Genomic DNA, 25486 nt, shown 5'->3' on the forward strand with positions numbered 1-25486 from the left:
GCCTCCTCCATCACCTTGGCAAGTGCGTTGATGAGGAGAATTCAGAGCAGGACTTGATGGTGGGACGAGGCTTGGCCAGCAGGGGTGGGGCAGGGTGGTTCTGGTGGGGGCTGGCCGTGCCCAGGTGATCAACCAGGAGCCACTGGAGACTTAGCAGCAGTGAGCACTCACAAGCTGGCACCTTCCCAGACTGAGCCCCAGCAGAGCCCCCACCACAGGGCACCCCCTTCCTATGTCAACCTTGGGCTCTTGGGGGAGTCACACATGTTTCTAAGGAGATATGGAGGCCACAACACCCCTCTTTGTTGGCAGGTGTCTCTGATGTGCTCGGCCCGAGCGGAATACTCAAACTGCGGCGAGAACGAGTACTACAACCAGACTACGGGGCTGTGCCAGGAGTGCCCCCCTTGCGGGCCAGGGGAGGAGCCCTACCTGGTAAGGACCCAGCCCTCCTGGGGCCTCGTGCGCTCTCAGGGGAGGCCTCCCGCTTGCAGCATTGTTGCCCTGAGCCTGCATTGCTGCGTGAGAGGTCGCCAGGGTGTATCAAACCAGCCGGTCACACTCCCTGGACATTAAGATTGGTGGCGAGAGCTGCCGTGAGCCCAGGAACGGCACTCTCCAGCTGAGCATTGGTAAACAGATTTTTCAGGAGTTCTCCAATGTTTTTAAAGGACCACTTTCCCTCTCTACCCTGATTAAATGAGCATCAGATCATCTGATTGGAAGCAGGATTGAAATGTTCTCCAGTACTAGTACATTTTTTCCTGAGTGCCACATCTCCCTCCTCCTCTGGGCAAGCGAAGCCTGGGTGTTCTGTTAAGCACGAAGGGAAACCTCCAGGGTTTCAGTGTCTGGTTCTTGTAGCAAGCTGAGGAAAGTCAGATGTCAAGTGCTACCTGCACTGCCTGGGCATTCCAGCAGCTTGCTGAATTCATCTCAGGGAGGCTCAGAAGAGGGGCGGCGTCTAGAGAGTGGCAAGGAAAGGGACAGACCCGGAGCGTGAGCTGGTTCCTGGGGGCTTTGCAGTTAGGACAAGCCAGGAAACCAAGGCCCAGCAAGAGTAGCTTCCGGAGACAGCCGGCACGTCACTGCCCAAGGACCGTGGGCCGAGTCGGTGCGGTTTGGCTGCTGCACCCACCTGTGTCTCCTCTCTTCTTCCCCTGGCCAGTCCTGTGGCTACGGCACCAAAGACGAGGACTATGGCTGCGTCCCCTGCCCGGCGGAGAAATTTTCCAAAGGAGGCTACCAGATATGCAGGCGCCACAAAGACTGTGAGGGCTTCTTCCGGGCCACCGTGCTGACGCCGGGGGACATGGAGAACGACGCTGAGTGTGGCCCTTGTCTCCCTGGGTAAGCACAGGCCCTCCTGGCAAACCCTGGGATGCTTTCTGCAGAAAACCCCAAGGGGCGATGGGCAAGGACCTTGGGGACAGGGGGTCATGGACACTCCAGGCCTCGGTGCAGCCACACACCTGGCCTTGGTCCTGTCCCGCAAGGGGCAGCATCCAGGACGGAGTGTCCTGGCCCCTCCGGTGGGCAGGCAGCCCATCAGGCTCTGCCTCTGTGTCTCCTAAGTGGCCATTAACCATCATAATATCTTCATCATCAAAAGGAAGCAAATTGCTTGAATACTTGCAGTGCAGTGACACATGTGAAACACTCTGGGAAAAAGAAAACTAAAATTTCATACAGAATTTCATAGTATTCTGGGAACACTGTGGGGACGCTATCAATAAAAATATTTGAGTCATATGATACTATAATCCCACCAAAATGATTCTGCATCAGAAGTTTTCAAAAAAAAGACTGAAAATGCAATTAGCCTGAAAGAGAGAAAGAAAATCTTCCTTTATCCAGGCAGGACATCTGAGCAAGTTCTGCCAGGGACCAGGAAAATACACTCAATCCCCAGAAAATCCTGAGCCACGGCTATTGCTGCTTCCTCCCCCTAGTGGCCACAACGCATAATGTTTTGCAAGGGCTACAAATAGAGACTAAAAATAAAAGCAGTGGTGGTGTCCCTGGTACAGGTGGGAGAGGTGGCGGCAGTGATGAGGCCGGTGAGGACGGGGGAGATGACCACAACTCAGTGCATAAGGCACACTCAGAGTGTCTTAGGAGTTGCAGAAGGACTTCTCACCTCATGGCTGGGGAGGTAGTGTCAGCAGGGGCCTTGGGAGATTTGTGGAGGTGATACCTGGATGAGTTAGGCTAAGAAGTAGGACAGAGGCCTGCAAGTGGAGATGCTGACTTCAGAGCTCAGAGGGTTGAGCAGCTGGGCAGCGCCTGGGACTCTGATTGGGTCCCTGTGGCCAGAGCAAGAGTTGCACACCTGGGGGTGTGGACAAGCTGGGGAGGAGGGCAGGGACCAGATGAAACCAGGCTCTGGAAACCACCGCTGAGGACTTGAGCCTTCAGCTTGAAGCCGATGCAGGTCAACACACAGACTGCTGAGCCAGGTAGGACACAGCAGGACGTCCTCCTGGCAGCAGCGAGGGACATGGCTGAGCAGGGAAAGCCTGGAGCCCCAGGACCAGGGGTGCTGTGGGCAGGGAGAGGGCTGCAGCAGAGGCGTCACGGGTAGAGGAGAGGAAGAATCTGAGAGTCCCCTGAAAGAGAGCACTGAGCGGGGTGCAGACGGCACACAGAAGGGGAGATTCAGAAGAGGACACTCAGGTGTCTCTGTGACTGGCCATGTGGAAACAGTGCCACTTGATCAGCTGCAGAAGACAGGAGCAAGAGGGTGCTTGGTGGGGAGGTGGAGGGAGGATAGAGGCTGTGTGTGTGGAATTTGAGGGGACTGTGGGACATCCAGACCTAGATAGCTAACCCAGAGACGGCCTGAAGCTCCAGGCGGAAATCCAGAGCTGGGAAGTCAGCTATGCACTCAGGGTGCTAGGAGCAGCTATGGTAGAAGAGTTCCCCAGGAGGCAAATTCCCACTGCAGGGAGAGGGCGGGTGCACCACAGAACCTCACTGATCTGTGCTGCTGGCTCTGGCCTGGCTACGGTTCAGATCCGAGAAGGTGTCCATCCATACTCGAAGGCCAAGGCTGACTCTGTGGCCTGAAGACAATGTGCTTGGTTCTGATACATTTACCAGAAAGTGTATAATGTCTAAAGAAGTTGGACATTGGAAGGGTGGTGAGCTCCCTGCCTCTAGAAGGATTCAGGTGAATGTGGACGGCCATCTGCAGAATTAGTGAGTAGGATGTTCTCTGGGCTTTTAACATTCTTTCCAGTGCTGGAATCTTGATGCCTCCTGCCCTGCTCTGTGGTACAGTGACCTGCTCAGTCCACACCACCCTCAGCACCCAGGACATAGCAAGGCCCAGCACACTTGCTGGGCAGGCAAAGGACCCAGTGCAGAGACACCCTCAGCACGCGCCTCAGAGTGCCTTCGCTCTGCTCCACAGGGGTGTAGACAGTGGGAACAGTTTCCAGGTTGGCTCCATGATGTGCTGTGTCTGCTCAAATCATCACTGCCAGTCCCAATGCCACCAAAATTGAAAGCCCCCGCCTTGCCTCCGAATCCCAGCTCCTCTCAGGGGCTCATGCCGCCCCCTCTACTGCAGACGAGGCTTCCCCACAGTAGGACCCTGGAGGCCCCACTTCCTCTTGTGAGGCTGTCATGCTGTGTCACAGAGGAGGATCACAGGAGTCTTGGCAGACCGGTGTGACTAGCTCCATGAAAGGCTGCGTTCATTCCTGAATCCGAGTGGCTGTCAGGCTACGGATGCGAATTGCCTCGTCCCAGTGTGTCCTGGGCCCCGGCCCCTGCCTGTGGTTTGGCAGGTACTCCTCCTGATGCTCCGCCCTCCCGGCTGTGTGGCCAGGACACTCGCTGAACAATGAGCAGCACCCGAGGCTTTCCTGTTGGGAGAGGTTGTGTGGAAGGACCTGGGAACCAAAACAGGAGGAAAGCGGGAGAGAGGTTACGTTTCTCCACCTCTCCAGGGCGCCTTCTCACCCTGGAGGATTCGCCAGCCGGCGGTTCTGGATGGCAGGGGCAGGGGGCAGGACACAGCGGCTCTGCACTGGTTCTGCACACCAACATGGTTGGAGGAGAATGAACATCTGGGAACCTGCGGCGTCCCTTACCGGCATGAGAGTTCTGAAGAAAGGAACTCTCTGGGAAAATCTGTATCTATTGACTGAGAGAAAGTCCATCCCTAAACAACAGCTCCTAGGGGACCCATTTAAACTGACTCTTGTCCTGGGCTGTACACCTTAATCAACCCATGTAGAACAGGGGTCGGGGGACCTAGGGAGAAAGCCAGATATGGATCAAAATGTAGGAAATTAGACCTTTCCAGAAAGACAAAGGGACCGGACACTCTGTAGCTGGGCCAGAGATCCCTAAATGAACACCTGATTTTGGGTTGGTGACAAGCTCAGGCAGAAAAAGACAAGCACATGTTCTTGGTTGCTGTGCAGCCCAGGATGAGAGACCCGGGTGTAAGCCACACTGTGTGGAGTTTAGGCTAGTCCCACGGAGAGAACCTAACATTTAGAAATGTTGTGTGCAGCAGCATGTGCTAGAAAACAGTGGCTTCTTGTCAGGAGGCACTGAACACTCATGGGGTGAGGAAACACAGTTTCACAACAGCCTCTTGGAGCCAATGTGTTTTTAAAAGTTTATCACCGGCCAGGCACGATGGCTCAGGCCTGTAATTCCAATGCTTTGGGAGGCCAAGGCAGGTGGATCACTTGAGGTCAGGAGTTCGAGACCAGCCTGGCCAACGGGTGAAACCCTGTCTCTACTAAAAATACAAAAATTAGCCAGGCGTCATGGTGCATGCCTGTAATCCCAGCTACTTGGGAGGCTGAGGCAGGAGAATTGTTTGCACCTGGGAGGCGGAAGTTGCATTGAGCCAAGATTGCTCCTTTGCATTCCAGCCCGGGCAACAGAGGGAGACTCTGTCTCAGGAAAAAAAAAAAAAAAAGTTTATTACCTTTCAATATTCCTTAACTGAGTGACTTGATAGGTTGCATAGCTGGACCCATGCACATGACCCCCATGGATGAGGGTGGCCAGCCTGTGACAGAAGGTGTCTGGGTGCCCAGGACAAGCCAGAGACGCACTTGTGGGACAGAGCCACCACCCTCCCCATGCTCAGAATGTAGTGGCCCCAGTGGGCACCCATCCTACGGCCGGGTGTTCCGCACCCACCATGTGGCCGTGGAGCTTCACCCATAACAGAGACCAAGCCCGGCGCCTGGGGTGTGAGCCAGGATGGGCAGAGAGGCCTTTGGGGGCCTCTGCCCACCTCAGCATCGAAGTTCCACAGAGAAGAACTTGGTGTCATTCATTCATTCAGCCAATGTCTACAGAGAACCATCCTTCTTCAGTGCCTAGCACAAGGTCCAAAGAAATACAGATGTGAACAAGGCTTGCCCTGGAGGGCTTCCTAGTCCAGGAGCAGGGCCAGTCCCCCTAAGTGGGAGAGAGAATGCCTGGAGGCAGAGTGAGAAAAAGTGGAGGAGGCAAGGGACGAGGAGGTGGGGCACAGAGGAGGTGAGATGGGGAGTAGGGGGCCGCCTAGGAGCCCGAGATGTTTCTCAGAAGTGTCAGCTTGGGCTGGGGACATTAGAAAGCTGCAGGTGGACCCGGTCTGGCCCACATGCCCGTGAGCTCACAAGGCCAGGTGGCAGACACGTGCCTTGGCCTGCCTCATAGAAAGAGGTGGCTTCTGGAGGGCAGAAGGTAGATTTGCAAGAGGCTTAGCTGTAAAACTGGCTGCCGTGGCTTCTCTGGGAGGTGTTTTGAGATTGGTTAATTAATGTTTACAAGATACACAGGGATCTGAGGATAAAGGGCTTTGAGGGAGAGCAGGCAATTATGGTCCTAACATTACTGGTAACAGTCCAGGCTCAGGAAGGCAGGAGCCCACAGACCCCCGCGCCAGGTTGCTGCTTAGCACTACCGTCAGCAGGGGCCTCTATGGGGCCTGGCTGATAAAAAAGAGATTAGAAAACAGCCATGGAAATATTCCTTCTCATCCCAGCTCTTGAATCGCAATAGGGAAAGCGTTGGCGCCACTCATGTTATTTAATCAGCTTCTCACCGTGTGACAAATGGCTCCACACTCTCCGCTGAGCATTTGTTTATGGAAAATGGGCCCAGGCTAGGGTAGGAGCCATAGCCTGCAGAGGGAAGGCGCCCGAGCTGGGAGCCCCAAGGAGAGGGTGGTGCCAGCAGAGGCTGTGCCTGGGAGTGGGGCAGCTGCAGGGAGCACAGGCACAGGGCAGACCCCTGAGAGCAGGACCTGAGCCGTCATATAGCCACGGGGCTGGCGCTGTGACATCAGGGAGCTGAAAGACAAAATGGACATCACTGGGAGCTGAAGGACTTCAAACGGAGCTACTGTGAATGATTTGTTCCTTGCGCTGTATGTGCAACCCCAGCGTAAAGGCTTGCTCTTCCAAGGGTGTCTTCTGTCAAGTGCTTCCTGAGGAGGAGGGACTTGCAACCTGGTTGTGTTGCCGGCTGTCATGAGGGCCACCTGCATTGACCTCTCTGGACAGCACAACCGTCTGTCTCCTGCAGCTGCACTCTGGTGGCATTCAGCAGCAATGCAGATGGCCTGGGGGTTCCACGTGTCCCAGAGGCACACTGACGCCCATAATCCCAGCAGGCTGCAGGCTCTGGGGAGGGCGCCCACAGAGGGCGTGTCCCTCCTCCAGGAGGGTCTGGCCTTGGTTGGTGTGACCCCTGGGGGGCTAAGCAGAGCCTACGTGTGGGGGCACAGGGATATTTCTGGTGGATGATGGTGATGGCACACACACTAAACACAGCCACCAGAGAGAGGAACCAGAAAGGGGCTGAGATTAAAAGAAAGGCCCACACTGGTGGCTCAATACTGTTAAAAGAATGCTCCATTTTAATACAGGCTGAAACCCCAAGGAAACTGAGTGGTCAGAGCAGGCAGCTGACTGGACGTGGCCTCATGCCCAACTTGGATTGTGGGCCTGCAGACTGGCCGCCGTGCTCTCTGCGCCAGTCCCTGCCTGTGTGCTGTCCAGCTCACCTGTCTCTGTTTTGTCTTGTCTCTCCCCCATAGCTACTACATGCTGGAGAACAGACCCAGGAACATCTACGGCATGGTCTGCTACTCCTGCCTCCTGGCGCCCCCCAACACCAAGGAATGTGAGTGTCTTTGTCCTTCCACCAGCACGGTATTTGTTCAGCACGGGTCTCTTTCACTAGAGAGGGTGTAGGAAGGAGCCAATCCTGGCACCTGGACAAGGTGAATCACAGTAACAGCATTAGTGAAAGTGTCCCTGTGGCCTGTCTAGACAGGTCTATGAAGGCAGGGAGGTTTGCCACAGCTGAGCCTTGAGTCAGAGGCTGAGGTTCTAGTGCAGGTTGGCCACCAGCTACCTGACAAGTCACTTAACCTCCATGAGCCTCGGTTTTCTCATCTGTAATGTGGGGGTACTAACATCTGACCTACCAATTTCACATGGTTATTGTAAAAACCAAGGGGATCACAGAGGCGAAGTACTACTATTTTGCAAAGTACTACGAAGTGCTAGGTGATAGTGAGGCCAAGGAAAATATAAATGTGATCACAATTAATGAAACAGATTCCACAAAGCACCTGTTAACAGTCTCAGGAGTTTATAATCCTGCCTTGGGGTGTTTCTTTCCTGTTCTCCTTTCAGTCTGGCTTTTATGGGCATCTGTTTATGAGGAAGGGCCAGGTACCTCTGCCTCAGAGGAATGTGCTGGGTGGACTCTTGGATGTGTGGTCTGGGAGAGACGAAGGCAGGTAGGACAGGCAGCTGGGAGGAAGCTGGGTGTCTGGTCCCGGGCTGCAGGAGCACTTGCCACCCTCCGGCTCCTTCAAGGGTGGAGGAGCAGCTGACCCTGGGCCCCTGCCTCTCTTTGCTCTCCGTAAGGCCCCACTACCCCCATGTCTCATAATAATGTTCTCCAGGAGAAGAAAGAGGGCCTGCATCTTACCACGCTGGAAGGAAGGGGAGGAGCAGGAATGGGGTGCAGCATCTCCTCCCTCCTTCTGGTCAAGCCAGGAGGAGGGTTCTGTGCTGTGGGCTGTGCTGCAGGGAGAGCCATTCTGTCCCTTCCAAATCACTGAAGCGCATGAGCCCTGCACCAATGGGTTTGCTTATCTTCAAAGCCATTTTCCTGGCCAGCCGTATGCTAATTAATTCACAAATGAGAGGAGGCCGCAGCTCGGCTGCCAGCCTGACCCATGGTGGAGCCAGCTGCCATGGCCCACGTGTCCTCTGTGAGGATCTAGGCTGACTCAAGGCCACGTCATTCTGGGATGAAGAACCGGTCTGGAAAGATGTCAGACACACCCTACCTATTCGGAAAAGCATCTTTGCCTGTGAAACCCGGGAGAGCAGCAGCCCTCCTCAGGGGCCCTTCTGTTCGAGAGCTCTGACACGGCACAGCCTTCAGTGTCCAATGTGGCAGCCAGAATAGACTCGAGTCACGGCAGGGGCGCCTCTCTAAGTCCAGCAATGAGGTCTGTCACATGTGGAAAGCAAGCAAAGTCCCCTGAGTCCTGAAGATTTTAAAGACGAGCGCACCCCACTCCCACCTCCAGCCCTTGCCTGCTTAACAGAAAGCCGGCTCCCAGGAAGGCCTTGGGGTAGGGCCTTAGAATCCAGCCCTGAGGGAGATCAGCAGAGAAATAGATAGTCCTGCTGTGTTCTCGTGAGAGGCCCCTTGGGCAAGGCCCCAGGCCTCAGCTTGCCCATCTGGGAAATGGGGAGATGCGGCCAGCTAGGCCTTGGGGTGGATGGAGCCCTGCCTGGGTCGGGGCCTCAGTGTGAATGCCAAACAGAGTGATGCCCTCCACCTCTGGGCCTGCACTGGTCTCAATCCAGACATCTTTTTACCCCGGGCACCTGCCCAGCAGTCAGCAAAAACATCAGAGCTAGAAACCCCCGTGGAGTCACTGAGACCCACACATAGGACCGTCGTCAGCAGCCTCATCCTGGACAGCCAGAGATTCAGGAAACATTTCATCAGGAGTCCGAAATTGCCAACAGGCTGCCCAGGTCCAGTAGGCCCTGTCTTCCTCAAACCCACGGTTGTGGTCAAGAGCACCTCTTCCTCCCCTCCGTTTTCTTGATTTAACTGGGCCCTCGCCAAACGAAATTCACATCCTTGGTACTCTGCAGCAACAAATGGTGGATTATGCAAACCACAGTCAGACTTGCCAAGGGCCCCTGGCTGAGGATGACACACACCTAGGAGAGCTGCAGCAGACAATGGGTCGCAGCTGCAGGGGAGGCACCAGCCAGGAGTGAGCCCAGGTCAGTGCCAGGGTCTCCCCAGCCTAGGAGTGCCCACAGCGCTCCCCCACACCTCCTGGGCTTGAACCCCACGCTGAGGCACCTGTGCAGTGCAGTCACCTCCTATCCTAAAAGAGATGGCGGCTTCTCTGCATCTCTGTGAAGCAGAGGATTTCAGGGGGGTGATTCTCAGGGGAGCACCAGGGGGATTTCTTATGACTCCAATTGCTGGGCCCACCCCCTGATTCATCAGGTCTGGATGTACCAGAGAATATACATTTTTAGCAAGTTTGGGAACCACTAGCGTAGGTTATGAGCGTGCTCTGGAACTTCACTGCCTGAGTTAAACGAATTATCTCACCTCCCGGAGCCTCCACGTCCTCTCCTGCACAGGGCAGCTCCCAGTGGTGCCCACTGCCCAGGCTGCTGTGTGGCTCAGGTGCAGTTTTGCCCACCATATCCACCCAGAAGCACACCGTGAGTGCCCCAGGGTGTTAATTAATGTGATGCAGCCCTCAATCCTGAGGAGAAATGAAAAAGCAACGTATACTTTCCCTTACAATGGAATAAAATCATTCCAGTTTCTGGGGTTGCCAAGTAACAAGAGGGAAACCAAAGAGGACAGACGTCAGATTGCAGATCAGTCCTGGCTGTGGGTTGGTTGTCACCTTGGATTAGAACATACTCACCCCCAGCTCTGAGCCTGTACTCAGTGACTGCAATACTGTGGAGCCCTGGAGCCCGGCGAAAAGAGATGAAGAGATGAAAAGGCCTTCGGTTATTTTTCAGTTAAATTAAAGAGCAAGACATACTTGGGGCGACCAGAGCTTTCTGGTTTTCTGTTTTCCCTGCACCATCCTGCATAAATGGATCTGTGTTGTAATGACAGTGCGGGCAGGGAGGTCAACACGTTGCCCTGGCGTAATAGAGAGGAAGATAGGGTCCAGCATCAGGCTTGGGTTTCATTACAAGTGATCACCCCTGGGAAAGTTTCCTCATCTGCAAACTGGGGACATGATTGTTGGGAGGAGAGGTGTGATGGCACGGGCGATGCATGTGGAGTGCCCACTCCAGGGCCAGGCGCCGAGCACTGACCAGAGATGAAGTATTCCAGCCCAGCAGGCAGCATGGCTCCAGGGGTGCGGACGGCACACAGAAGGGGAAAGAGATTCAGAAGAGGACACTCAGGTGTCTCCATGACTGGCCATGTGGACATGGTGCCACTTGCTCACCTGCGGAAGGCAAGGGCAAGAGGGTGCTTAGTGGGGAGGTGGAGGGAAGATGGAGGCTGTGTGTGTGGAATTTGAGGCAACTGTGGGACATCCAGACCGAGATAGCTAACCCAGAGATGGCCTGAAGCTCCAGGCGGAGATCCAGGGCTGGGAAGTCAGCTACGCACTCAGGGTGCTGGGAACCACTGGGCAGAAGGCCTCCCCATGAGGCAGCTTCCTAGTGCGGAGAGAGGGCAGGTGCACCACGGAGCCTCGTCGACCTACACTGCCGGTTCTGGCCTGGCTACGGTTCAGACCCAAGAGGGCGCCCCAGGGCCTGGGACACTGGGCAGCAGAAATCCCTCCCTAGAAAGAATGGTCAGGGTCGGGTGCAGTGGCTCACCCTTGAAATCCCAGCACCTTGGGAGGCCTAGGTGGGTGGATCACCTGAGGTCGGGACTTCAAGATCAGCCTGACCAACATGGAGAAACCCCATCTCTACTAAAAATACAAAATTAACTGGGCATGATGGTGCATGCCTGTCATCCCAGCTACTCGGGAGGCTGAGGAGGAGAATCGCTTGAACCTGGGAGGTGGAGGTTGCGGTGAACTGAGATTGCGCCACTGCACTCCAGCCTGGGCAACAAGAGCGAAACTCTGTCTCTAAATAAATAAACAAATAAATAAATAGCGGTCAGAGGGTTAAGAATGCAACGAGAGGAAACTCGTAGCTGTTTCCTTATCATCGGGGATGAAGGCCCCTAAGGCAAAGCCAGAGCAGGCTGGCCTTTTGGAGAAATCTCTGCTACTCTGCGTACTCCATGGTTTCCATCTCTCATGCCTGGGTGCCCTTCTGTGATGCGAAACAGCAAGCACTGCCCCTCAGGTGTGACGCGGGCTTCCCAGCCTCCCAGACACCAGCGTTCCGCTGCTCCTGGCACAGAGCCTCTCAGACCTGACTGAGCACACATCTCCAGGGACCCGCTGAGCAATGGATTCTGACACAGCGGGCCCCAGTGGGCCCGAGACTCAGCATGTCTAGCAGGTTTCCAGGGAATCCCACTTTGAGCATTTAGGGAGTCTCTGCTGAGTCTGCCCACAGTTCAGAATCTGCCACTAGGGGGTCCACAGCCAGTGCCACAGTCTGGGACCCCTGGTTGACAGCTGTAAGAATCAATAAACAGATCATTCCTAAAAATGCAGTCTTTTACCCTCTGCAGAGAATCCCAGCCAGCCTCTAATGCATACTGGTGAGATGCTAAATTGTGTGGATTAACAGACCTCAAAGGCCCCCATATGAGCTATGGTGGCTGTGAATGGAGGCGTAGCTCCCTCCGGCCACATGCTTCTGGCTCACTGAGCCTTCCTGGGGAAGGGGAACACAGTGCCTGGCAGGACCCTTCCCGGAGTCACCGCTGCCTCGAACTCCACGGCGAGCTAGGCAGAACCAGTCCCCGCTCATTTTCACTTTGTTTATTTATTTATTTTTTTTGAGACAGATTCTTGCTCTGTCACCCAGGCTGGAGTGCAGTGGTGTGATATCGGCTCACTGCAACCTCCGCCTCCTGGGTTCAAGCAATTCTCCTGCCTCAGCCTCCTGAGTAGCTGGGACTACAGGTGCGTGCCACCACCCCCGGCTAATTTTTTTTTGTATTTGTAGTAGAGACAGGGTTTCACCACGTTGGCCAGAATGGTCTTGATCTCCCGACCTCGTGATCCTCCCACCTCAGCCTCCCAAAGTGGTGGGATTACAGGCGTGAGCCACCTGGCCTGGCCTCATTTTCACTTTAATACAGTCCTTGTATGGACATTTTTGCCTGTTTTCTGGGACTGCAGTTCATACCAGCTTTTATCAAACAACCCAGCTTTGCTTATTCAAAACTCGGGTGCGCATGGAAGTGTACGAGGGGAGATGGACCCGCAGTTGGCCACCCAACAGAAACCCACCTGGAGCACCTTCCACTTAACAGGCATCCCAAGAGGCAGATGAACCGAAACACACAGCACACAGTGGAACGGGGGGAACCTCCAGACACTGTATATTTGGTTAGTGAGGAGTTAATCCTCAGTAGACAGGCATAGACCCTGGCCCAGGAGAACCTGCATGCAGGTGCAGGGGGTGCCAGTGCCTGTCCTGGGGGCTGCACCAGGGCTGCATCTCCAGCCCAGGCCCCTGGGCCTGCTCACGCCCCACCCTGCCCAGCCCCACCCACCACCCTGCAAGGCTCGAGGGTTTGTCTGTGGACCCGCAGCTGGTGACAGCAGAAGGAGAGGAAGAGGATTAGCCCAGACCGCTCTCTTTTCCTTTTAATATGCTGGGTTTTGCCCAAACCTCTTTTAGACATCACGTGCATTCAACAGGATGCTGGTATGCTAATAATATCAAAATGCATACTTGCATGATTCTGGGATGGATTTTTTCAAGCGTTTAGGGGTAATGCGAAGTAGGTGCTTGTTTCCCATGGTGATTTTTCTGACTCTCCTGAAAAACAGCAGAACAACCCAGGGCTTATTACCCAGCCCCTGCTTTAAGCTCTGCAGGTGCCTTCATTAGCTGTCCTCAAACCACACCCAGTGCTACCCAAGGTTGGCACTTTGGGACCGGATCTGCCCACCTGTTCTTGTAGGTTGTATGTGTAGTGACAGTGGCAGCAAGCAGAGGTGACAGACGTGTGTAGGGGGCTGACCTCACCCTCATGAGGTCAGCCTTGCAGCCAGGGATGGCAAGGCCCACCACCTCCCGTTTGACATCCCCTCTGGTCTTAGCACACCTTCTGTCTTGCCCAGGGGCAGAGGCACTGAATTGTGGACAAAACAGACCAAGTAAGCTAGGTGTTGGTTCTTTCCGTTGACACATAATAATTGCGCATATGTGTGGGGTACCGAGTGAAATTTCCATACATGTATACAAAGTGTCATGATCTGGTCAGGGTAATTATGATATGCATGACCTCAAACATGTATCACTTCTTTGTGTAAGGAACATTCCAAATCCTCTCTTGTAGCTGTGAGAAATATACAGTGCATTATTGTCAGCTGTAGTCTGGGTGCTAGAGCTCAGAACAACTGCTCCTGCCCGGCTGGACTTTTGTATGTGTTAACCAGCCTCTCCTTCCCCACCTCTCTGCTGCTCCACTTCTGTGAGATCCACTCCTTTGGCTTCCACACGAGCCATGCGTTGCTTTTATAAAACAGCTGTGCTCGGGGCCGATCCTTTTCCTTTTTTGCCACAAGCACACTCCCTCCAGGTCTGTCGGCCACGGGGCTGCCACTCCGGAAATTCTAGTGCACCCTTGCCTTTATTTGTGATTTGAGGGTCTTCGCCCCTCTCCCTTCTGCTGAAAGGGCAGCTCCATTCCTTGTTGCCGAGCTCTGAGCACAGGGAAGAGGCCCAATGTCAGGAAGTGAGCTGCTGCCCTTTGGTGGCCTGGGTGGCCTGTGGGCAAGTCTGAAATCCCCATGTCCTCCTGCTCCTTGGGCAACGATCTAGCGACTGGGATTCTCCTGACCGGTCTCGTGGGAAGTGTCTCCCTGCAGATGCTCTAGTGGCCCTGGGAACTTTGGAACCTGAGGAGGCTTGTGGGGTCTGGCTGACTGGATGCTGGCTTTCAGCTCCAGTCCTGACATGAGAGGCTGAGCTCTGGAGAAATGTCAGGGTCCACCATCCCACTCACCTTGCCCCCACCTCCTCGGCTGCGCACACGTGCTCAGAGCAAGCATTTCTCTCACCAACTCAGGGATCCCTGCACACCGGGGAGCACCCAGCCTACACCTGCAGCCCGGCACAGTCAGGGACTGTTTGGTTGGTGCCAGCTGGGGGTGTTTGGGGAGGGAAACGTCTGGTGATCAGGATGGAGGCACAGCCGGCCGGCCGAGGGCAGGTGGGTGCCTGTGGGTGCAGGCAGATGTCATGTCTGCAGGCATTGTTTGGGGACGTCATTGTGTAACCAGCCCTGCAGGGCTGCAGAGGCATTCCACAAGTGTCTGTGTGCTCATTAGGCTGCGTTTATCGCTCCACTCTAGACCACAGGCCTGGGCATATTTGTGTCCCTATCCCCAACCCTGTCACCTGAAGCAGGCTGCAAGCCCCGGCAGGAAGGGACAAGAAGAGACGAAGGTGACAAACATTCACAGACAGCACAGCCCACGGCTGTTCTTCTGCTCCCACAGTGTGTCTTAAGCTCCCTTGAGCGCCTTACTGAACAGATAGATCAGCTTCTTTTCAATGTCCTGTTTGCCCTTATAAAGGAAATTAGGTCATGCTGGAAACTATGCTATGATGCCCCTGTGCTTACTCACCTGATGAAGTGTGGGAGGCTACCTCCCAGCAAACAGAAATGGGCACACAGTCTGAAGTCCCCTTATCACGCTGGAGACTTCCAGAGCAACTTCAGTAAGGTCTGTGAGGGGGATGCTCTGTTGTTTGACAGGGGCTTGTGGTTTTCAGCCAGGGGCACACACCTCTCCACCAGCTGTTTTTTATTTATTTATTTATTTATTTTGAGATGGAGTTTCCCTCTTGTTGCCCAGCCTGGAGTGCAATGGTGTGGTCTCGACTCACTGCAACCTCTGCCTCTCAGGTTCCAGTGATTCTCTTGCCTCAGCCTCCCCAGTAGATGGGATTACAGGCGCCTGCCCCCAGGCCCAGCTAATTTTTTTTTTTTTTTTTTTTTGAGACGGAGTCTCGCTCTGTCGCCCGGGCTGGAGTGCAGTGGCTGGATCTCAGCTCACTGCAAGCTCCGCCTCCCGGGTTTACACCATTCTCCTGCCTCAGCCTCCCGAATTTTTGTATTTTTAGTAGAGATGGGTTTTTACCATGTTGGCCAGGCTGGTCTCAAACTCCTCTTAGGTGATCCTCCCACCTCGGCCTTCCAAAGTGCTGGGATTACAGGCGTGAGCTACCGTGCCTGGCCAGCTCTTTCCCGAATAAGAACACGGGTTCTGAGGCCAAGTAAGAGGCTAAATTAAGAAAGCAAAGATTTGTCATAAGTTTGAGGCCCAGGAGGAAAAAATCTTCCATTCATCATCCAGAAACACAAGGAAACATCACTCGCCCCTCAGTGGGCAGGTGACGTTTCTTACATACCCTATGACAGTCCCAGGCACTCTTAGCTGCCCTGGTCCCTCCCAAGCCCAGTGTTTCCTTGGCCAAGCAGCCAATTTGCTTTATAAGGTGTGAGGATAGAGAAGCATCCAGCCCATTCTCCTGTGGCCCCACTCCATTTAGGGGAGACACGAGTGGATAGCTCAGCTGGTCACTAGCTCCTGGGCTGCCCCCACTCACAGAACAAGAGTGTGCATTTCTCCTGAGAACTTCCTACTAAAGAAAACAGCCAGCCCAGGTGTGGATTACAGGATCCCACCTGTAATCCTAGCACTTTGGGAGGCTGAGGCAGGTGGATCACTTGAGGTTAGGAGTTCAAGACCAGCCTGACCAACGTGTATTTTTCTCTACTAAAAATACAAAACTTAGTCAGGTGTGGCGGCACACACCTGTACTCCCAGCCTCTCAGGAGGCTGAGGTGGGAGGATCGCTTGAGCCCAGGAGGCAGAGGCTGCAGTGAGCCAAGATCATGCCACGGTACTCCCGACTGGGTGACAGAGTGAGATCCTCCTTGTCTCAAACAAAACAAAACAAAACAACAGCCCAACTAGGAAGCTTGCTTCTCCTGGAAGCCTTGCTGCATGGGCGGACCAGGTGCAGTGCTGGGCCATTCCTCTGGGCTGGGCCAGGCTGGGGAGGTACCTTGATTTGGGGAGAGCAGCTGGCCTTGTCCTTGACTCAGGGGGTGCTTTTCTGTAGACCAAATGCACTTCCCAGATTTCTCCAGAACTGGTAGAGACAAAAGTGAGAGAGTGGGAGATGCATTTGAAACATGTTGGTTTTTATGATTTGCAGAACTGAAGTCTGGCCTAAAAGAAGCTTGGTCTTCTTATAGGAGGTCTGGGACAGGACGTGATCTGTTCTGTGGTGGAAAGGCTTCGTTTTGGCTGAACGGTTGTTTCTTAGTGATTTGACCGAGAGCAAAATCAGCTTCCATTCTGTCCCCGCTAAGTGACACTTTTTCCGTAGAAGGGGAGTTTTAGGGAAGGCAGAGCACACCTTGCTCTGAAACTGGTCACAGCTATGGAAAAACATGTCTGAGGAAAAATCCTAGGGAGAAATGCAGCAAAAGTCAACTTAGCCAAGGAGGCCATCGGTAGTTCTTTTCCTCCTTTCTCGTGTTCTTATTTTTCCAGATTTTTATTTTATTTTATTTTATTTTTATTTTTATTTTTTTGAGACGGAGTTTCACTCTTGTTGCCCAGGCTGTAGTGCAGTAGTGTGATCTCAGCTCACTGCAACCTCTGCCTCCCAGGTTCAAGCAATTTTCCTACCTCAGCTTCCTAAATAACTGGGATTACAGGCATGCGCCACCATACCCAGCTAATTTTTTGTATTTAGTAAAGATGCGGTTTCACCATGTTGGCCAGGCTAGTCTCGAACTCCTGACCTCAAGTGATCCACCCACCTTGGCCTCCCAAAGTGCTAGGATTACAGGCATGAGCCACTATGCCTGGCCCCTTTTCTACTTTTTTTTTTTTTTTTAAGACAGAGTCTCATTGTGTCACCCAGGCTGGAGTGCAATGACGCGATCTCCACTCACTGCAAGTTCCGTCTCCTGGATTCACGCCATTCTCCTGCCTCAGCCTCCCCAGTAGCTGGGACTACAGGGGCCTGCCACCACACCTGGCTAATTTTTTGTATTTTTAGTAGAGACAGGGTTTCACAGTATTAGCCAGGATGGTCTCGATCTCCTGACCTCGTGATCCGCCGCCTCTTGTTCTTCTAACAAGAAGAACTTGTACCCATATTACATAGAGATAGCTATCTCATGTGCTTTTATCACCAGCCTCCTTCCCACAACAATATTTATATGTATAAATCAAGAAGCTATTTTCTCAAACTGATGCTGAACAACAATCCAAACCCAAAGTGCTGGGATTACAGGCGTGAGCAACCGCGTCCGGTCCCCTTTTCTAGATTTTTTAAAGCATATATTACTTTTATGACTGGAAAAAGTATTAACACATTCCTACTCTATGTAATTGAAGGAATTAGTCAAGTATTGTATCACCCTAATAGTACTTTCATATACACATTCTATGTTGCTTATTTTTATGAATTTCATATACTTTGTCTCCATGCATAGGAAAATTGAGTTGGTGAGGCTTGCAAAACTCCTCAACCTATGCTGTTTAGTTTTAGCAGACTTATCACATGAATGTTTTTATTTAAAAAACAATAACGGGCCAGGCGCAGTGACTCACGCCTGTAATCCCAACACTTTGGGATGCCGAGGCGGGCAGATTACGAGGTCAGGAGATCGAGACCATCCTGGCTAACATGGTGAAACCACATCTCTACTAAAAAAACAAAAAAAATTAGCTGGGCGAGGTGGCGGGCGCCTGTAGTCCCAGCTACTCGGGAGGCTGAGACAGGAGAATGGCGTGAACCCGGGAGGTGGAGCTTTCAGTGAGCCAAGATTGTGCCACTGCACTCCAACCTGGGCAACAGAGCAAGACTCTGTCTCGAAAAAATAAAGAACAATAACAATGACTCTTTAGGGTTCATTAAACACTCTAAGAAATACAAATATTTCGCTCCCTCAGCCATCACTGTCTCAAGCCCATTCATGATCGCGAATCCAGACCCACGAGCTCTGTGGCAGCGTTTTTGAAGGTGGAGCTTCTCTGGGTCATTTGAGGGACTCTCTTTTCCTTGCAGGTGTGGGAGCCACTTCAGGAGCTTCTGCCAACTTCCCTGGCACCTCGGGCAGCAGCACCCTATCTCCCTTCCAGCATGCCCACAAAGGTGAGAAGGCTGCTCAGGTACCGATCACCTGGAGTTAGGTGGTGCTTGGATGAAAGCTCGGAATAAGAGAGGAAATGATGATGAGTAATGATTATGGTGCGCTCCCCACCTGGTCTCACCTCCCTAATGTAACTGAATGACGAGGTGCCCCCCTCACCCGGTGCAGGAAGTCATTATCTCTGCAAGGAGCGGAGTTGATCCCTCCATGGGTGTCCTGGGCCTGATGGGAGGTGCTGGTGATGAAGGCGGGGGCAGAGCGGCAGGTGGGCAGCACAGGCAGCTGCAAGCCGGGCCAGGAGGAGAGACTAGGCGTCCTGGGCTGTGGTTTGGCTGGGAGTCAACAGCAGTTCTATCACTGGCTTTCATATAAACCTGCTGACCATGGCACTTTAATATTCACTTGCAGAAAGCACATTTCATTCTCCCTAACCAGGGAAGAAGGGATTGAGGAAGACCCCGAAGTTCAATATGTCTCTCAGAGTCAGGCCTCCAGCTGGCTTGGCCTTTCCCTTTCACTGGTTTAGTGCCAGCCTGTTACTGAAACATGTCTCGGGTCCAGGTCTCAGTGAGCCATGAGGTACCTTCCAGATCCCTCAGAGCACCCAGCTCATCAGCCTCATCACTGGGCCTCTCACACACTAACACAGAGCAAAAGGCAGGACTGCTGGGCGAGGATATATGAATCTCATTTGCACAGACCCTGGGGCGAGGAGCTCACAACATGGAGAATACTAAAACACGTATGTCATCTAGACCTGGCATGCAAATGCTATTACAGGTATTCCCCAGATGATGCTGGGAGGCTGGTTTTCCTGCAGATGCACCCACAGGGGAGGCTCAGCGCCCACATGCGGGGTTTTCAGCTCTGGCACTACTTTCCCCGAGATGATCCGAGAGCTTCAGATGCTTGTCTCCTGTCTATTTGGGTGGTGGCAAATCTGGATCTTACTTCAAGAGAATCAGAGTCCTGTTTGGTTATTTTAGAGAATGAGAACGAGCTTCAGGGCATTTTATGCAATCCAAGGTCGACATTAACCTGGGAAGTGAGCAACATCCCCCAGAGTGACTGAGGGACTGCCTGGTGGAGGCAGCAGAGCAGGTGGATTAGGTGGCCCCGCCCAGGCACCACCTGTGCCCTGGAGCTCTTAAAATGACACTTAGGTTGAAATTGCATGAGGTGCAGGATGGAGCCAAACCCGGAATCCAGAGCTGATCCTGGAGTTAGGTGGTGCTCAGATGAAAGCTCGGAAGAAGAGAGGAATCCTGACTTTTGTTTGGAAATACCCAGACTTGAACTGTGCTGCCTTCCAGACACTCTTGTTCACTGGCCTTTCTTCCTCTCCACACCAAACCCTGCCCTCAGGTTCCCAAAGTAGTAGAAGCAAGAGCAAACTCCCCAGGAACAACCAGATGACCCCAGAGAAGTCTGGAGAGGCCAGTCTGAGGGCAGGCTGCAGTCCTGGTCTGGCAGCCAAAACCAACGCGGAGGACTTGGTTCTCAGTCTAAGCAAGTACCTCAGATTTCAGGGTTCCCTGAAAGCATCCCAGGGGCAGGCACATTGCTTCCAGGGGCCGTAGTCCTGGAGGGAAGAGCAGCAGCAGGAATCCTGAGCTCTGGGTCACTCATGTCTTCTCTCCACCCACAGAACTCTCAGGCCAAGGACACCTGGCCACTGCCCTGATCATTGCAATGTCCACCATCTTCATCATGGCCATCGCCATCGTCCTCATCATCATGTTCTACATCCTGAAGACAAAGCCCTCTGCCCCAGGTGACGGCCCCCACGCGCCGGTGCCCTGCCTCCTGGACTCTCCGTCAACTCTCCCTGTCGGAGAGCCTGGCTGCTCACTCCCTCCTCTCTCCCCAGCCTGTTGCACCAGCCACCCGGGGAAGAGTGTGGAGGCCCAAGTGAGCAAGGACGAGGAGAAGAAAGAGGCCCCAGGTCTGTGAACCAGGGCTTCCACACCCATGTGCGTGGTGCCCGTCTCTGGGTGGAGGGCGTCCCCGGCAGCGGCCTACTCGCTGCTTCTGCTCTCGCATGCTGAACCACGCTGTGCTTACCGCGGGGTGGTGCCACGCAGACACTGGGCAGCTCTGCCCAACAGGAAGAACAGGGTTGAGCTGAGCGCAGAGCCATGAGCCAATTCTAACTCCTGTCTCCCCAACCTCCCCATTTCCCTGCAGACAACGTGGTGATGTTCTCTGAGAAGGATGAATTTGAGAAGCTGACAGCAACTCCAGCAAAGCCCACCAAGAGGTATGTGGAAGCCCCCAGCGCCAGGCTGAAGCTGGGGTCCTGTGGATCCTGAGCAGGGAGGGGAGCCAGGGTGTAGCCGGGTGCACTGACAGGCTAGCCTGGGACACCATGGGGATGTTCAGTGACAGACAGTCCCTGCCGCCTCTCTGCTGACTGTCAGGGGTCAGGCGGTGTGAGGAGCCTGTGGGAACAGCTGCCTGCTGCTCTCGGGTAAGGCTCCTGTCCCTGCACCCTGCCAAATTCCCTGGGCCTTCCTCCTTAACATCCGACTTCCTCATGCCCCTTCTCCAGACTGGGAGGACAGAACATAAGCCAAGGATGCATGCAGCATCCCCTATGACTGCTGCTGCAGCCAAGACACCAGTACCGCTCGTGGCGGTGCCAGTACTGCTGCCACCGTAATGCTGGTAACAACCGCGGTGATGATGGCTAACAGCATTTGGTGCCTGCTGCCCACCGGGTGCTGGGCTGGGGCTGTGAACACATCTTCCCCTCCACAGCGCAGGAGCAAGGTGCTCATATCATCCCTGTTTATAGGATACCACACTGAGGTGTGGAAGTTGTCACTTGTCCAAGGTCACACATTAGTGAGCAGCAGGGCTGGGGTCTGAGTCCAGGCTCCCAAGGAGCCACGTGGCGTAAAGAGGCCTCTGGAGGAGGAGATTTGGCAGGTGAGGCCTTTCCCGTGTTTACCACACATGAAGGTGTGGAAGCAGCCTCTGCTCTAAAATCGAGGGAAGAGGGAAGTCAGTGTTCTTTTCATCCAGTGGGATGGTCATTTGGACTTGGTCCTGCGTAGCTTCCAAAAATCAACCCCACAGCCTGAGCTCCCAGCCAGGCAATGCACCTGGAGCCCGCTGCCAGCCTCTGCCCCATGGCCACTGCAGGCTGCGCTGGAAGGACACCCCCACAACAGTGCCTCCCTTGGCAGATGGGGCACAGAGGCCACCAGAAGGTCACCAAACTGGTTAGAGGAAGAGCAGAGGTTAAACCCTCCTCTCCTGCCCCCACCCCATGATCTTCCTGTGGTTCGCCTCGCAAAGCCATTCCTGTCAAGAAATAATAATCGATCCAGCATCTGTGTGGAGCTTTGGCATTCATAAAGCACTGCCAGGTGCATTGTCTCACCTGGAAAACTCCAGTGTCTCTTAACACCCCTTACACACAGGCAGGAGGCAAACAAATACGAAGTCTTTGCATACGAGGAAAGAAAAGCGGAGTATGTGTTGGGGTGGTTATTTCCTGCAAGTGACTCAATTCCAGTTGATCATTTTTCAGCCACGACCACCCCTGCAGGAATTTGTGGTCTAAGCCCCATTGTGCCTGACTGGCGGGAGGTGCCAGATCCAAGCTGCTGCTCCCAGGACCAAGGGCAGGACCTGGTCACCCTGTATGGATGTAACTCTTAAATAGGGCCTCCCTAGAGACTGAATTCGCTCCTCAGCCTCCAGCCCAGCCTTAGCTCATTCTGTCTCAGCCTCTCCCTTCTGTTTTTCAGGCTTTTCTTATTTCCAGAAATTAAAAGGGCAGAGACATGCCCCACGACTTGAGTTGCAGTTGAAGACAGGGAAAATTCAGAGGCCCTACTAGGAAAAAATATATACTTCTTTCATACACAAATATTAAATACAAATTGAACCCTGGCAATTGTACATTAAAAGACAGCAAGGCACTGAGCTTTTGTCTCTGCTGTTTGTCCCTGGGTCTTGGAGACAGGACCTGGGGTGCCACCTCACCTGCTCCATCTCACCTGCTCTCAAGTGGGGACAGGGATGGGCCCTACCACCTGCTTGTGAGGCCCTGAAGCCTGATGAGGAAGTGGATCCCACTGGGGCTTCATGATGGTTCTCATTTTCTTTGTATTACCCTGTCTCTAGGGTTGTGTTTGCCTGTGGGCTTCACTGCTGTAACCTAGTTACTAACAAATACAACCCTTTTTTTTAAGAAATAAAGGTCTTCAGCCAAACCACAGGAAGCAAGCAGGATGCCTCTAAAAAAGAATATTGTTTTTCATATACTTGGAATGGTTTTAAGAGAGTTTAAGCTCCAACCCACATGTGCCAAGGGCAGACCCTGGGTTCTTTGTGGGCTGTGAACCACAAGGTGGCATGAACCTGGGCTTCGTGCATCCGACCGCCCACCCACCTCACCCGCTGGGGCTTGCTGTGCCACCCTCTGCAATGCACACAGGTCAGCCAGGTCACCCCCCTAGTCAAGAAGGGGCTTTCCAGGCACAAGGCTCCATTCAGCTCCCTTTTCAATGACTCCAGAGAGCCAGCATGGATTCAGTGCCAGCCACATCAATCTATTTGCTTAACATGAAGACACCAGTTGAACTTGGTGCTTACTGGGATTAAATACAGGGATCTAGGACATATTCAATGAACCTTTATGGAGCAGCCACTGCGTGTCACATAGCAGAGAAGGAGAGGCCCATGGATGCCTCCCACCCTCAGTGGCAGCCCCAGCCCCTTAGACGCCTGCAGGTCACCCACCATGGACTTGTTTGGAAGGAAGCAGGAAGCCACCGATGTATCTGTCTCATCTCACGTCCCCTGGTCCTGTGCCCACAAGGTGCCCAGTTGAAAAACAAGTCATTGCCCCCCACTGTCCACAGCTGAGCAATGGACAAGTTCACCACAGGAGAACTTGTCAGGGCTGCAGTCCCCCCAGGCGCTGCTAATGACCATTGTTCTTGTTTTTGCAGCGAGAACGATGCCTCATCTGAGAATGAGCAGCTGCTGAGCCGGAGTGTGGACAGTGACGAGGAGCCCGCCCCTGACAAGCAGGGCTCCCCGGAGCTGTGCCTGCTGTCGCTGGTTCACCTGGCCAGGGAGAAGTCTGCCACCAGCAACAAGTCAGCCGGGGTGAGGCTCCTGCAGATGCCATGATGAGCTGTGAGATGTGGCCCCCTCACAGCCGCAAGACTAGAACTTTCTTACTGAATCAGCTCTCCTGCAAGACGGGGTGTTTCTCCCAAAAGTCCAAGCAAGGAGACTTGGACAGTGACAGGTTCACAGCAAGATAGTCAAAAGGGGGGAAAAAGACTTTCTTTTTTTTTTTGAGATGGGACCCAGCCTGTCTGTCACCCAGCCTGGAGAGCGGTGGTGCGATCTCGGCTCACTGCAACCTCCGCCTCCTGGGTTCAAGCAATTCTTCTGTCTCAGCCTCCCAAGTAGCTAGGACTACAGGTGCATGCTGCCACGCCTAGCTAATTTTTTTGTATTTTAGTAGAGATGAGGTTTCACTGTGTTGCCCAGGCTGATCTCAAACTCCTGAGTTCAGGCAATCCACCTGCCTCAGCCTCCCAAAGCGCTAGGATTACAGATGTGAGCCACCATGCACAGCCACTTTGTTTTTATTATATAGCTTCATACACAAACATGAAAAAGAATAAGCAAAAAGAAAAAAGGTAAAATCACTTGGAATGCCAGAGGGCAGAAAAAGATCCTTGTAAATATATTGGATTTTATCCAGCCAGACAATTTTCTACACACACACACACACGCCTTTCTCGTATGCATTTTTAAAAATATAAAAACAGGCTCACATGTAGAAACTGTCCCCAGGGTTTTATCACCTACCACCCTGTAATGTACTGTGGCCAGGAGCAGGGCACGGGTGAGGGCAGAGATGACCAGAGCCCTCTTGGGCTCCCTGTGGACCTGGCCTGTGGTCGTCCCTCTAGTCTGTGCCCTGGCTGCAGACCCCAGCCGCAGGACAGCTGTGTTGCTAGGCAACATCACTGATGGCAAAAATGCCCAGTTGGGATCCTGGCTCCAGCCTGGTCCTGATAGGATGCCATGCTCTGCCTGCTCCGAGTTCAGTGACCTCGGTAATGGGGCTGCCACTTGCAGAGATCCTGGAAGCCTGTGGGTTGTTACAAAAGAAATAGGTAGCCATGGCCCCAGGACTCTTCAGCCAGGGCCACTGAGTACCTGTGCACCGTGGGCCTGGTCTCCTGGCACCAGCCACGTGATCCAGAATGGGAGCCCCGCACAGCTCTGCTGCAGCACAGATGTCCTGAGGGCAAGTGGGGGTCCCCATGGTCATCTTTTCAAACAGACTGATGCCAGGGGTATCCCCAAGTATCTTACGAGTCTGACCACCCAGCTGAGCCTGAGAAGCACCCACGGTGGACCCCAAAGATGACTGAGTGGGAAAACCTGAAGAAGACCCTCCTCCCTGTGTGTCGGGGCTGGGGTGCTGACTCGGGGCCTGTGTGCAGCGTCTCTGGTGTCAGGCGTAGCTGCTGCCTGCCCCTGCTGACATGGAGGATTTGCCTCCTCACTACTGTTGCCCCTTTCTGGAGGTGAAAATTCTCCTGACTCCTTTTTTACAGATTCAAAGCCGGAGGAAAAAGATCTTGGATGTGTATGCCAACGTGTGTGGAGTCATGGAAGGTAAGCTGAGAGAGGTGGTGCAGACATAAGGGTTGTGCCCGGAGCCCTGAGGCTCCTGTGAGGGGAACTCAGGGAAGCCGCCCATCCAGTTGCCGCACTCTGGTCAGAATGGCCGCTGGAACCGACTTCAGGTGTGGAGAAACAGAATCTGGCTCCCAGATATTAGAAGGCATCTCCCAGTGCTTCCATGGGCCTTCCCCTCATGGTGGGAGACAGCCCGGTGCAGGCACCCACTACAGGGACATGCAGGGTCGGGGAGCAGCAGCCATGGAGCCTTGGAACTCCCGTGTCCCCAGTGCCTGTCTCTACACTGGCATCGTCATCTGGGAAACATAATCAGTCACTTAGTCACTTATCCTAGACTTAGCCACCCTCTCCCTGCCGTCAAGCGTCCCTGATGTCCGATGGCCCTGGGAGCCTCCAGCCTCCCCTCCCAGCAGCCTTCTGAGCCAAGTCAGGCTGTCTCCCCATAACCTGGGCTTGGGTG

At 53.7% G+C, this 25486-nt stretch overlaps 1 protein-coding gene across 4 annotated transcripts in view; it reads left to right on the top strand.

The window, feature by feature from the left end:
• EDAR (ectodysplasin A receptor) overlaps window positions 1-25486 on the top strand; it is a 93990-nt gene that overhangs the window by 58622 nt on the left and 9882 nt on the right. For 2 of the 4 annotated variants that reach the window (XM_033175508.1, XM_033175506.1), the window contains exons 3-11: window positions 313-435; window positions 1169-1350; window positions 7064-7149; window positions 18252-18338; window positions 19985-20110; window positions 20207-20281; window positions 20524-20596; window positions 23304-23463; window positions 24939-24999. In XM_033175508.1, coding sequence (XP_033031399.1) covers window positions 313-435; window positions 1169-1350; window positions 7064-7149; window positions 18252-18338; window positions 19985-20110; window positions 20207-20281; window positions 20524-20596; window positions 23304-23463; window positions 24939-24999 — 973 coding nt within the window. Of the gene's footprint in view, window positions 1-312; window positions 436-1168; window positions 1351-7063; window positions 7150-18251; window positions 18339-19984; window positions 20282-20523; window positions 20597-23303; window positions 23464-24938; window positions 25000-25486 lie in introns of all 4 variants that reach the window. The other 2 variants (XM_033175507.1, XM_033175504.1) reach the window with 1 other exon arrangement.

This window comes from Trachypithecus francoisi, unplaced genomic scaffold (genome assembly GCF_009764315.1).
Source record: "Trachypithecus francoisi isolate TF-2019V2 unplaced genomic scaffold, Tfra_2.0 Lachesis_group17, whole genome shotgun sequence".
NCBI classification, from domain to species: Eukaryota; Metazoa; Chordata; class Mammalia; order Primates; family Cercopithecidae; genus Trachypithecus; species Trachypithecus francoisi.